This window comes from Spermophilus citellus (assembly GCF_964194105.1).
Source record: "Spermophilus citellus genome assembly, chromosome: 2".
In the NCBI taxonomy this organism is placed as follows: domain Eukaryota; kingdom Metazoa; phylum Chordata; class Mammalia; order Rodentia; family Sciuridae; genus Spermophilus; species Spermophilus citellus.
In genome coordinates this window covers 18,317,493-18,331,405 of record NC_138183.1, presented here as the reverse complement: position 1 = coordinate 18,331,405, position 13,913 = coordinate 18,317,493, and the positions used below count along the sequence as shown (strand labels likewise).

The 13,913-nt window shown below is 45.2% G+C and overlaps 1 protein-coding gene across 1 annotated transcript in view; it reads left to right on the top strand.

Annotated features, from left to right (window-relative positions):
- Positions 1-13,913, top strand: part of PAPPA (pappalysin 1) — a 241,998-nt gene that overhangs the window by 204,957 nt on the left and 23,128 nt on the right. Inside the window, exon 19 of the mRNA XM_081282172.1 lies at positions 9,872-9,981. Coding sequence (XP_081138298.1) covers positions 9,872-9,981 — 110 coding nt within the window. The remainder of the gene's footprint in view (positions 1-9,871; positions 9,982-13,913) is intronic.

The window sequence follows — 13,913 nt, the reverse complement described above, 5'->3', positions numbered from 1 at the left end:
GCGTGCGGCCCGGGTTCGATCCTCAGCACCACGTACCAATAAAGATGTTGTGTCCGCCGAGAACTAAAAAATAAATATTAAAAAATTCTCTCTCTCTCTCTCTCTCTCTCTTTCTCTCTCTCTCTCTTTCTCTCTAAAAAAAAAAAAATTGTGCATCATGATCAAGTAGGATTCATCCCTGGGATGCAAGGCTGGTTCAATATATGGAAATCAAAAAATGTTATTCACCACATCAATAGACTTAAAAATAAGAACCATATGATCATCTCGATAGATGCAGAAAAAGCATTCAACAAAGTACAGCATCCCTTTATGTTCAAAACTCTAGAAAAACTAGGGATAACAGGAACATACCTCAACATTGTAAAAGCAATCTATGGTAAGCCTCAGGCTAGCATCATTCTGAATGGAGAAAAATTGAAGGCATTCCCTCTAAAATCTGGAACAAGACAGGGATGCCCTCTCTCACCACTTCTGTTCAATATAGTTCTCGAAACACTGGCCAGAGGAATTAGACAGAAAAAAGAAATTAAAGGCATAAAAATAGGAAAAGAAGAACTTAAATTATCACTATTTGAAGATGACATAATTCTATACCTAGCAGACCCAAAAGGGTCTACAAAGAAACTATTAGAGCTAATAAATGAATTGAGCAAAGTGGCAGGATATAAAATCAACACGCATAAATCAAAGGCATTCCTGTATATCAGCGACAAATCCTCTGAAGTGGAAATGAGGACAACCACTCCATTCACAATATCCTCAAAAAAAATAAAAATAAAATACTTGGGAATCAACCTAACAAAAGAGGTGAAAGACTTATACAATGAAAACTACAGAACCCTAAAGAGAGAAATAGAAGAAGATCTTAGAAGATGGAAAAATATACCCTGTTCATGGATAGGCAGAACTAACATCATCAAAATGGCGATATTACCAAAAGTTCTCTATAGGTTTAATGCAATGCCAATCAAAATCCCAACAGCATTTCTTGTAGAAATAGAGAAAGCAATCATGAAATTCATATGGAAAAACAAAAGACCCAGAATAGCAAAAACAATGCTAAGCAGGAAGTGTGAATCAGGCGGTATAGCAATACCAGACTTCAAACTATACTACAGAGCAATAGTAACAAAAACAGCATGGTACTGATACCAAAACAGGCGGGTGGACCAGTGGTACAGAATAGAGGACACAGAAACCAATCCACAAAACTACAACTATCTTATATTTGATAAAGGGGCTAAAAGCATGCAATGGAGGAAGGATAGCATCTTCAACAAATGGTGCTGGGAAAACTGGAAATCCATATGCATCAAAATGAAACTGAATCCCTTTCTCTCGCCATGCACAAAAGTTAACTCAAAATGGATCAAGGAGCTTGATATCAAATCAGAGACACAGCGTCTGATCTACATACTGTGGGGTCGGGCCCCAAATTCCTCAATAGGACACCCATAGCACAAGAGTTAATAACTAGAATCAACAAATGGGACTTACTCAAACTAAAAAGTTTTTTCTCAGCAATAGAAACAATAAGAGAGGTAAATAGGGAGCCTACGTCCTGGGAACAAATCTTTACTCCTCACACTTCAGATAGAGCCCTAATATCCAGAGTATACAAAGAACTCAAAAATTAGACAATAAGATAACAAATAACCCAATCAACAGATGGGCCAAGGACCTGAACAGACAATTCTCAGAGGAGGACATACTATCAATAAACAAGCACATGAAAAAATGCTCAGCATTGCTAGCAGTCAGAGAAATGCAAATCAAAACCACCCTAAGATACCATCTCACTCCAGTAAGACTGGCAGCCATTAGGAAATCAAACAACAACAAGTGCTGGCGAGGATGTGGCGAAAAGGGTACACTTGCTAATTGTTGGTGGGACTGCAAATTGGTGCAGCCAATTTGGAAAGTAGTATGGAGATTTCTTGGAAAGCTGGGAATGGAACCGCTATTCCCCTTCTGGGTCTATTCCCTAAAGACCTAAAAAGAGCATGCTACAGGGACACTGCTACATCGATGTTCATAGCAACACAATTCACAATAGCAAGACTGTGGAACCAACCTAGATGCCCTTCAATAGATGAATGGATAAAAAAATGTGGCATTTATACACAATGGAGTCTTACTCTGCATATTTTCCATATATGTGTCAATGATTTTTAATGCTTTTCTTGCTTCAGGCGTTATCATGCGGGGTGAATTTGGATCTGATGGACCTTTTAGAGTATCAAATAAAGGTCCCAACTCTCCTGTTGGTATGCCTAGATAAGGCCTTATCCAATTTATTTCCCCCAATAACTTTTGAAAGTCATTAAGTGATTTGAGTTGATCTACTCATATTTGAATTTTTGGTGGACGGGCCATGGTTGAGGATAATAGAACTCCTAAATAATTAATTGGAAGATTTAATTGTACTTTATCTATTGCTATCTCTAGATTATAATTTTTTAATAAGTTTGTAAGTGTGGCATAACATTCTAGCAATGTGTTTTTATCTTTATATGCCAATAACACATCATCCATATAGTGAAATATTTGTAGTTCAGGATTTTGATTTCTAAGTGGCTGGATTGCTTTGTTAACAAATTTGACACATAGTTGGCCTGTTAGCCATCCCTTGAGGGAGTACTTTCCATTCATATCTCTGATCAGGACCTTCATGATTCAGTGCAGGGATAGTAAATGAAAAATGTGGACTATCCTCGGGATGAATTGGAATTGAAAAGAAACAATCTTTAATATCTATAGCTAAAACATGCCAGGTTTTTGGTAAAGCAGACAATTGGGGAATCCCTGATTGAGCAGGTCCCATAATAACCATCTCATTATTAATGGCTCTTAAATCTTGTAATAATCTCCATTTACCAGATTTCTTTTTAATGACAAAAATGGGAGTATTATGGGGAGATACAGAAGGTAGTATATGTCCTTCCGCTAATTGTTGTCTGACCAGGTCATGGGCTACTTGTATCTTTTCTTTCGTCAGGGGCCACTGAGGAACCCACACTGGTCTTTCTGATTTCCAAGTAATTTTGATTGTCTCAGTGGCCCTTTCTGAAAACCCAATCCATGTCTATTTATTTCTTGATCTATTTGAATTGGTGCTGTCATACCTTGTTCTTATTCTCTTAATCTTTTTTCTTTCCTAAATCCTTGTCTAGCCCTAGTAGTGGGCGCATTAGGATTGATGTTATTTGTTATTGTCAAACCTAATTGATCTAGGACATCTCGTCCCCATAAATTTACGGGAAGATGATCCAATACATAGGTCTGTATAGTTCCTTCACATCCTTCAGGATCCCTCCAATCTAATACCATAGCACTTCTATGGGGATTTGTTGCCACTCCTAGGCCTCGAAGAGTTTGAGTGGCTTGTTGTAATGGCCAATGTTTTGGCCATTCTTGACGAGATATGATGCTGAGGTCAGCACCTGTGTCCAGCAGCCCATTAAAGTCATGTCCTTGAATATTTAATTTTAGCATTGGGCGAGAATCTAAATTTAAAGACAGCATAGCCCAATCTACACCTGTGGAGCCTAATCCCTTGGAACCTCTTTCTACATTACAACTGGAAAATTTATCATGCAGGCTGGGTATTATTAATAACTGTGCTATTCTATCTCCTGGTGAAATTACTGATATACCTCTTGGAGAACTAGCTATAATTTTTATTTCACCCTCATCATCGGGATCAATTACCCCAGGACTTATCATAAGTCCTTTTAGTGTAGAAGAACTGTGTCCCAATAATAAGCCTACTGTTCCCTGGGGTAGAGGTCCTTTTACTCCTGTGGGAATGATTTGAACTCCCATCTCTGGAGTTAGTACTGCTCTGGCAGAGGCGCAGATGTCCAACCCTGCACTCCCTCTAGTTTGTCTGATGAGGGATTTAATGGATAATGCGTCCTGGGCACTACCTTGATGGTGCTGCTGGGTTCCTCCTTTGCCCCGTATATTTGTGTTTTTGGGTCCCGGGGCATTGGGCCCTCTAGTCCGTTTTTTGGCAATGGAGCCTGATACCTTTCTCCACGATATCGTGGGTAAACACTTGGTCCTTGTCCGTTTTTTGAAAACGGAATACCCTCTATGGTGGTTTGAGAACGGCATTCATTAGCCCAATGTTTCCCTCTATGGCATCGTGGGCAAATACCCGGTATTCTATTCCTTTGATACCTAGTTTTGTGAAACCCTCCTCCTATGGGGCAACTCCTTTTAAAATGTCCTGTTTGATTACAATTATAGCATGTTTTTGGCCTGGCATCTAAAGCCTGTTGTACTGCTGCTAAGACTTGCCCTTGTTCATTAATGTCTCTACATAATTTAATATATGTGTTTAAATCTTCATGTCTCCATGGTCTAATGACCTCTCTGCAGCAACGATTTGCTTGGTCATAAGCCAGTTGTTTTATAAATGGCATTGCCTGTTCTGTATTTCCAAATATTCTAGAAGCTGTCTGAATAAGCCTATCTACAAATTCAGCGTAAGGTTCATTAGTTCCTTGTATTACCTTAGATAATTGACCTTGTAAATCTCCGTGCCCCTGTAAAGTTTTCCATGCCCTAACTGCATCTACAGCAATTTGTGCGTATACGCCAGCTTCATATTCAATTTGTTGTCTTTGACCCTCATAAGGTCCCTTTCCTAATAACATATCTAGATTTCTTTGAGGGTAACCGGCTTCTGCATTTCGCCTAGCTGTCTCCATGCAAAATTCCTCATTGGTAACCTTCCATAACAAATATTGTCCTCCATTTAGCACAGATCGACACATGTTAGCCCAATCTGCTGGTGTCATGTCCAAGTTGGTAACAGATTCGACCATACTAATCGTAAAGGGCGCTTGAGGACCGTAGGTTGTTACAGCCTCCTTTAATTGCTTTACTGTTTTGAAATCTAAAGCACGGTGAATTCGTTGCCCTCCTGCCTGCTCAAGTACAGGGCATACTAATCTTTGGGGTCCTGCCTCAGAATTCCGTCCATCAACTACGGGAGTTGAGGGCCGCTCAGCTGTAGATGGAGCTGTTGGTTGAATTACGCCCTCTGGTGATAGAACGGAGTTAGTAGCAGCCTCCTATTGTAATTCTCCACCTGATGGCTGTTTTTCCTCTAAGCTTTCTTTCTTTAAATTTTCCTCTGTCTGACTATCTTGAGAGACCTTCTCTTTTGCTTGACCTAACGTTCTTTCTACCATAGTCTGGATCTCTAACAATTTACTTAACAGTCTTTCGGTTTGTGTTTTACTAGATTCTAATCTACTATAAAGGTAATGTAACCCAACAAGATAGGATAAAACAAAGCCGAAGCAAAATGAAACAAAAACAGAGAAGAGAATGGTTGTATCAATTTTCTCTTTCTCAGGGCCGAATAACTTCAAACCTTGAGCCAACCATTTTTCCCAGTTCGCCTGAGAAAATTCTAGGGCTAGGGAGCTTGAAATAAAAACAAAATAAATCAAAACAAGAACACATTGTTTTTTGAAATGGTCACCCATTCTGTCGCCTTCCCTCAGGGGCGAGCAATTTTACTCACCTGCTTCAGGCGTTCCCCGTCCGGGCCACCAATTGCCGTAGTCTAGCTGGGCACAGAATCACGAGCCACTCAAGCAGGAACAAAACTTTATTTTTGAAAATGCTGCCAATAGTCCATACGCGCCCGGCAAGCAAGCCGGTCCACCCACGCGGTCACGTCTACCGGAACCGGGCCCAGGACCTCCCCCCGGAATTCCCTCTTACTATCCTTCCCCAACCAATGGGAACTCTCCAAGAGTCCCGTAACATGAGTCCCGTAGCAGGCCAAGGTGAACAGCAGGAGTCCAATTTCCATATGAATGTAAATCTTAACATAATCATATCATCTCAATGGCTAGCTGGCGTCACCTTACAACCAAAAGTGCCATGCATCATATTATTTCATATTATTTGGTTGTGGCTCCTAGCAACTAAGAACAGAGTAGGGAAGAAGAGCATGAGAAGAAGATTAACATTAAACAGGGATAAGAGGTGGGAGGGAAAGCGAGAGGGAAGGGAAATTGCATGGAAATGGAAGGAGACACTCATGGTTATACAAAATTACATACAAGAGGAAGTGAGGGGAAAGGGAAAAATAATACAAGGGGGAGAAATGAATTACAGTAGAGGGGGTAGAGAGAGAAGAGGGGAGGGGAGGGGAGGGGAGGGGGGATAGTAGAGGATAGGAAAGGCAGCAGAATACAGCAGACACTAGTATGGCAATATGTAAATCAATGGAAGTGTAACTGATGTGATTCTGCAATCTGTATACGGGGTAAAAATGGGAGTTCATAACCCACTTGAATCAAAATGTGAAATATGATATGTCAAGAACTATGTAATGTTTTGAACAACCAACAATAAAAAAAAAAACTAGAGAAGTAGATTTACTGTGTGTCTATACCTGGACACATTCAAATACATTCACACACCTATAAATACATACCACACACATAAGTGCTTTGTAACCAAATGCAGCATCACACACAGTACAGTAAGTTCAGGCCCCACATCTGCAGATCATCCAAATATCACACAATTGGGTCAGAATTACGAATTCTAGAAGTTAATAATCAAGTTGTTCTATTTAATTGATATAATATTGTTAAGATTTTAAGGCCCCACACAAACACACACACTCACACACAAAGCACATAACCTACCCATAGCAAACACACATGCAGTACACAAGTACACATGTTTCAGGGCCATCAACACATTGTAGGCCCCCAGATATATCAAACGCACAAAGCTGCACAGAGCTCACGCACACATTTACACAAGTAGATGACATGGCCACATTGTGTGCATAGTGTATTCACATGTTACAACCACATGCAAATGCACTCCAATGCCTGGCTCTCCACTCTCCTCAGAACTGTCTAGAGAGAGAGGAAGGGGTGCGTGTCAGGGCAGGATTCCTTTACCACTGAGCTTTTTCAAGGTCAAAGCAGAAAGAGAAAGAAATCTGTATGACATTGGAAAACAAACGGGTCCCAGACCTAAATGCCCATCCTATGAACACAATATCCAGGAGGGTGACAGTACACAGGGACCCACGTGGGACTCAGGGAGACTGAGGAAGACAATGAGAAGGGAGGAAAGATGCTCCCTTCCCTTTTTTCTGGGCTCCCACAAAGCCCCTTGTCCAGCCCCCAGGCTGAGCACTGCCTGGGGAGAGCCCACCTGCCCAGGAACAGGGTTTTGATCAGAGACCTTATAAGCTTGTGTGCAGCGGGTGGGGGCTGGAAGTCACAGTCTGGAGTCACCCAGCCCAGCCTGGCCCTCCCAAGCAGCCTGGGGAGGCTCCCGTGGCAGATATGAGCCTGTAGATGGCTGCTGCTGCCGGCGCGGCTGCTGCTGCCACTGGCCTGCCACCTCCTGCGCCTCCCGGGAAGGGGAGGCGGGGGCTCAGTGAGATCACCACTCTGTAATGATACCAATTATGGCTCATAGATCACAACACAGCAGCCTGGTCCTGAAGCCCAGGAGCCTGGCTTGGGGGAGGGGAGCAGAGAGAAAGGAGGGCAGGAAGGCAGGACTGCCGCCAAGGACAGCCAGAGCCCCCCGTGTGGACCCCACTTCCTCCTCTTCCCAGAGCTTCGACAGCCTTTGTCTGTTGAGTGATACATCTCAGAGGAAGCATTTTCCACAAGAATTTTATCATCACAGTCTTGTCTCATCTTTGCTCCCTAAAGCTCCTTTCAGGCTGGTCTCATGACAAAACATACACCCCTGATTCTCCCTAAGTATCTGACTCTTGCCCCCTTTCATCTTCTGGTGTCTCCCACCCCATTTCTTCCCTCTCCTCTGCCCTTCACCATCTCTGTGCTCTTCTACTGTCTCCCTTGCTCTTCTCTGTGTGGCCACATCTTGTCCTTTGCAGGGCCTGTGGCTTTGTAACCTACAAAAGGGGTGTAAGGACACCTGTGTCCCAGGGCTGGAGCTGCTAGGGACTGAAGTGACTTAGGAAAACCACCTGATGCCTGGGGGTGTCCCCATATTTAAATGGATGTGTTTTAAACATTGTTCTGGACTTGACACCACCCCAACTTTGTCTTTGGCCCTTGTGAGCTTCTCAGGCTGAAGATCATGGTAAGATGGTAAAAGGAAAGGGTCGTGGAGAGATTATGTACATATATGCATGTAAGCATGTGTGCGCGTTACATATGTATGTACGTGCTCACACACACATTACCTACATGTGGGAGGAGGGGTTTAGAATGGCTTATAAAATAGAATATTGAAAGAAAAGACTTGGCTCGCTCTCAGTGACTGTGTTCAGAGGGTTGTTTTGGCACCAGGGCAGAGAGGTGACCTCCTCAGTGTCTGGTCAGATTCTGACAGGGCAGTTCTTGCCCACATGGTTAAGGACCCTTTTGGAGTCCTGGGAACATCCGATGGGATAAGCTTTATTTTCAGGAGCCCACAGAACCTGTGAGGTCCTACTGGAAAAAGAATGAGCCAAGTCATAGTCAACCTGCCAACCCACAGCCTGAAGGTCAACCGTCTTCACCCAGAAATCCCTGGACGAGGCACTTCTGTGTACCAAACCTGTCCCTGTTAATCATCCTTCCTGCGATTGACTCATCACCTGATTCATTTTCTATTCCTTTATCCATTTAATCCGTCATTTACCCACTCACACATGCAGGTATGCACTCACTTCCTCCTTCATAAGATACCTAAACACTTATCCCTCACTCCTCCATCCATTAATGCATGCATTTCCTCGTCCACTGATGCACTCACTCACTCATTCAGACTGTCACTCATTCCAGGCTCTGAGCATAGAATGGGAAACATGGATGGTGCTGACCCCATGGAGTTACAGTCAATCAGGAAAGAAAACTATTGATATAACACTCGTTGAACAAATGAGAAATGGCAATATGACAAATGGATGATGGGTGCTTGTAAGGATTGGCCTGGCATGAAGCCATGGGTCCTCTCTGGGCAAGTGGTACTTGTGCTCAAGTCTGGAGGAGGGTCATTAGTAATGTGCAAATAGAAGAGGAATGGGAAGGGTCCAGAAGGCCCAGGAGAGGGTAGGGACGAAAGCTCAGTGGAAGGGAAGCATGGGGACTAAGGGGCTGAGTTGCATTTATGTCCTCATCTCTCACTTGGTAGATGCCCAGGGTGTCAGGCACTGGGCAAGACTCTGAGATGAATCAACCCCACCTCTATCCTTCTAGGCACCAATCTGCCTGTGGAGCTGGGGCCGAAGGGGGAAAGAGAAACTCATCAGTGCCCATCCGAAAGAGTGATCAAATGCAGTAGTCATTGAGAAGATGAAGAAATCAGCGTAGACATCTTGGGGTGGTTGAAAAGGCCTTAAATGAACTGACAGGGTTTGGTCATGGGAAGGTAGTCTTGGGGGATATATGAACAGATGGGGTGAATAGGAACAGAAGCAGAGGTAGAAAAGTTTGGGGCTCAGATGGAAGCCCAAGTGTATAGAGTTCAGTGCCACTGGACGAACTGAGTCAAGAAGGTGGAGAGAAAACTGACCAGATCATGAGAGGCACTGAAGGGCAAGCAGAGTGGACTGGACTTTGTCCTGGATGTGGGCAACACAGGAAAGGTTTCCGAGCAGAGGAGGATCATGACCCAACTAGGCTCGGCGCCAAGGAAATGGTAGCTGCCAGCTTGACTGGAGACAAGTGGTTGGAGTCAGGGAGACCAGAGGTGGCCCTGCCAAGAGAGTTCGCTCCTTTCCACTGCCCTGAAGTTGGGACGGCCACGTTCACTGGGGACCAGGGAGTGGCAATGCCCACTCTATGGGAAGGCAGCTGGTAGCCACTGGGAAACGGGCTAAGATGCCACCTTGTGCTGTGTTTCCCTTCAGGGTCAGAGTGTGCCACCTCGTGCCTGGACCACAACAGCGATTCCATCATCCTGCCCACGAACGTGACTGTGCGTGACATCCCCCACTGGCTGAACCCCACACGAGTGGAGGTGAGTGACCAGGGCCATCCAGCTGCAGCTGATGAGGAGGGAGGTGCCATTGTAGAGCCCTTACCATGTCCCAGCCCAAAATTGATTCCTTTGCCACTACTGTCACATTTAATCATCATACCTGCCCTTTAGAGTGGGGGCTAGCTCATAATCATTTCTCCAGGCCATAATTATTTAATTCTTCCCATCAGGCTCTGTGTTGAGGGACTTTTATTTATTCTCCCTCTGAGTTCTGATAAAAGAGTAGGAATAAGAGTTCTAATGTACCTAGTGTACAGGTGAGGAAACTGAGGCACCAAGAACACATAGGTAGGGGGTACAGAGCCAGGTCTCAGTCTAATGTCAGTGGGATGTAAAGTGGCGATGTTTGGCTTCTCTAATACCCTCCTTGTAGCTGAGCATTTTATGTAGCCTTGGATTGGGGGACTCTTTCTTCATGCTTTACCAGTTTGGTGGGAAGCAATTACTATGTGCATTAACCACAGGGAATAGTCACACCTCTTGTTTATAGAGCACTTACCCTGTTCATGTGCCTGGGGCTTTGCACACAAGATAACATTTAAACCCACTACCAATGGTAGGAGGAAGGAGGGGGTGTGGTTGTTTGCACTCCTGGGCACTGAGACCTCAGAGTGTTTTGAAGAACCCAAAGCAAGGGCTTGAACCCAAACCCAAATCCAAACACCACGCACTTCCCCCAGCACAAGGCTCCCGTGCTCCTGGCCGGATGACTGTGGAGGCCCCCACCTGTAACAGTGTCAGTTTGCCTCTGAGGTTGGTGGCTCTCACTTTCCCTTATATCACCTGATCAGCTAGGGACCCCAAGCTGATGTGGAACCCATTCTTGTCCTCCAGGACAGCATGGTTCCCAGGCCTCATGGATTGGTCTGGACATTGGCTCCTTACCTTGGAGAAGTGACAGAAGGAGGTGGGGGCAGGTGAGGTTCAGCCAGCTCTGTATCCCTCCACCAGCCTTTCTGCCTGGGGTGTCAGGAACTGCCGCCTGCCCGCCTGCTGCAGATTGAGCCCTGGATAGCTGGCCAGAACCTGATACGGGGTGTACTGTTTCTCAAATGAGCTGAGGGCACGGTTTCCAGGGCTTACTCAGCTCTCTGGGCAAGTGGACTTGGCCAGAACCCTCGGCTCCCCTGTGCACCCTGGTCTGCGTCTCCCCTCCACATCCCTTCCACTGTCTCTCCTTCTACTCCACTCTTTTCTGTTTCATCCTTGTTTCTCCAATTTCATTTCCTTTTACCCCACCCCTACTTTCCCGCTCTCTCTCTCTCCTCCTATCTCATTCACACTGGTCTGTCTCTTTCTGACCACTCCTCCCCTGCCCATCACCATCCTCTCTCTTTTGCTCTGTACATTCACAGGAAGTCCTGAGTCCCTTAACATCAGGCTCCTTGATCAGTCTCTCCCTCCTCCAGGTGCTCTTCCCAATTCCTATGCTTGAATCCCCACGCAGATTCTCCCAGAGTGCCTTGGTGTACATGGATGTGCTGAGCACCTGAGTCCCATTCTCAAGGCATCTGGAGATTCCCAAATCTAAGCCCCTGGTTGTTCAGAGAAGCTGAGGATTGCAGAGGGAGGGATGGTCGGGATCACATGGGCAGTATAGCTAGACCCCCCGCCAGGACTTGTGATTGGCAGCTCCTCCAAACCCCAGAGCCGCTGAGCGTTACTCACCCACAGAGCTGACACAAGAGACCTCCCTGTCACCCCAGTATCAAGAGTCTTCCTGGCCTGGCGAGGCTCTCATTTGAGGTCTTTTCCATCCCTTGAGTGAATTCCCACCCTTCCCTCTGTGAGCCGGGGGCACTAAAGAGTTCAATTGTAATTCACTGTGAAATAAATCCAGGGATTTGAAAGCCTGCAAGCCGCCCACCCCCCTAGTCGCCCACCCGCTGCCTGCCCGCTCCAGCCCCCACCCAGTTCCCCGGTCTGCCTGCCTTTATTGATGCCGACCTACCGAGAGAGCCATAACGAGGTTCAGACCTCCACCGGTCTCTGGAGGCCTCATTATCCAGGAGGAAAAAAATGTAGAAAAAGGGAGGAGGGCGAAGGGCATAGATTGATGACTTCCAGGAATAAGGCAGCAAAGCTGGCCCCTGCTGCACCCTTGCCCTTCATGCGCTGAGAGCTGCACAAGTAAAGCTGCTGGTGCAGGATTTCCAGGCCCAGGGAGGCCCTGGATAGCTCCTCTGCTTCCTGAGGGTTGGCCTCTGTGAAATACTGCGAGGAAGACGATTAGAGTGAGGTTCTGCTCCAGCACCTCCTGCTTTTGCCCCAGAGTAACAGTGAGAGGGGTCACAACTGCCATCAAAAGATGCCTTCTGCAACCAGACATTGGGCCAGGCACTCCCCACCAGCACACACACCCCTGCATAATAGGTGGGCGTTATCAGTAGAGGAAATGGAATCTCAGAGATGGCGCCTCTTGCCTAAGAGAAGTTAGAGAGGGACCCGACCCAGAGCAGCCCAATGCTGCCATTTGATTCAGAAACTCCAGCAGTCCCTGGGGAATGTAAAATAATAATAACAAAGGCAAGGCAGGCTTACTGATTGTTTACCAGGAATGGGCAGGCAAAAAGAAAAAGAAAAAAAAAAAGAGGATGTTTGTAGCATCTGCCAATTTCTGTGGTGTAAATACTTCCACCAGAGCAGGTGTCAAGGTCTATAAATACCCATTGCTGAAAACAAAATTGGGAAGTCACAGACGCTTCTGGCCCTCTTGAGCCTGTGCAAGCTGCGGCCCACCACTGACACTTACCCACAACGAGCTCTGCATGCACTGACACGTCTGATGACTATGTAGAGGAGCAGAATATCAGCCCTGAGATCATGCGTCAAGATTACAACATGAGAACAATGAGCTTGTGCGGGCAGGATTGTGGTCATCTTATTTACTGTAGCACTTCCCTCAGTTCCTAGTGCACAGTAGATGCTCAGTAAATATGTATGGTTGCTGAGTCAGGTGACCAAGACTGTAGTCCAAGTCCTGGCACCTTCATACTCTATGTCTTGGGGAAAATTCTATCATTTCTCTAGGTCACGGTTTCCTCATTTGTGAAATGAAAGCTAAGCCTAGATTCAGTGTCCTACTGTCAAACACCTGCAGAATCTGGCAGGTAGGATAAGTAGGGGAAACAGGCTGGCATGTTCTATATATTAAACACCTAGGCATGTTATTAATTTTAGTGATCCTGGTGTTTACTAGGAATACTACATAAAGACAGAGAGACTGACAGAAAAATACAACAAACCCCCCTGTGCATAGTACCTAACTTAAAAAAAAAAACTTGAGAAGTTTTAATTTTCCCTTTCTTAAGATGTAACTTACACAAATGGGAAGCATGAGGCTTGAGACTTGATCAGTTCCTATGCCCTGTGGACCCCTGAAATCACCACCACCCACATCAGGATGTGGACCTTGCCTACTCCAGGATGTCACCATCAGTGGGGTGGCTGTTTTGGGTCTCCACCTCTGCAGTTGGTTTTGTTGATTTTCAGACTTATAACTAGAATCACACAGTGTATGTCTCATATGCCTCTTTCATATCCATATTTTAATTTCTACAAAGAAAAACATTATGTTCCCCTTTTTCCCCCTAAGTCATCCCCTTCTCAACTTTACTTCCTTCACATGCACTTTTGTAAGAGAAAGCAGTATGGAGACCTGTTCCTCGAACTGAATAAATGATATGATGCAAACTCAGCAATAGTCAGAAATGCCCTCTGTCTTGATGCTGGAGAGAAAGCAAGGAAGGGTGGAGACTGTGGTGAACTATTAAAAAAAAAAAAAAAAAAGCACATCATTTTTGTAGCCATTTCCGGTGGGAGGTGGGTCTAGTCAAGAGCAGCAATGAGGAAATGTGGGCCTTGTGTGGCCCCATATTTTGGTTTTTCTTCAATACACTGAATCTGGAGTT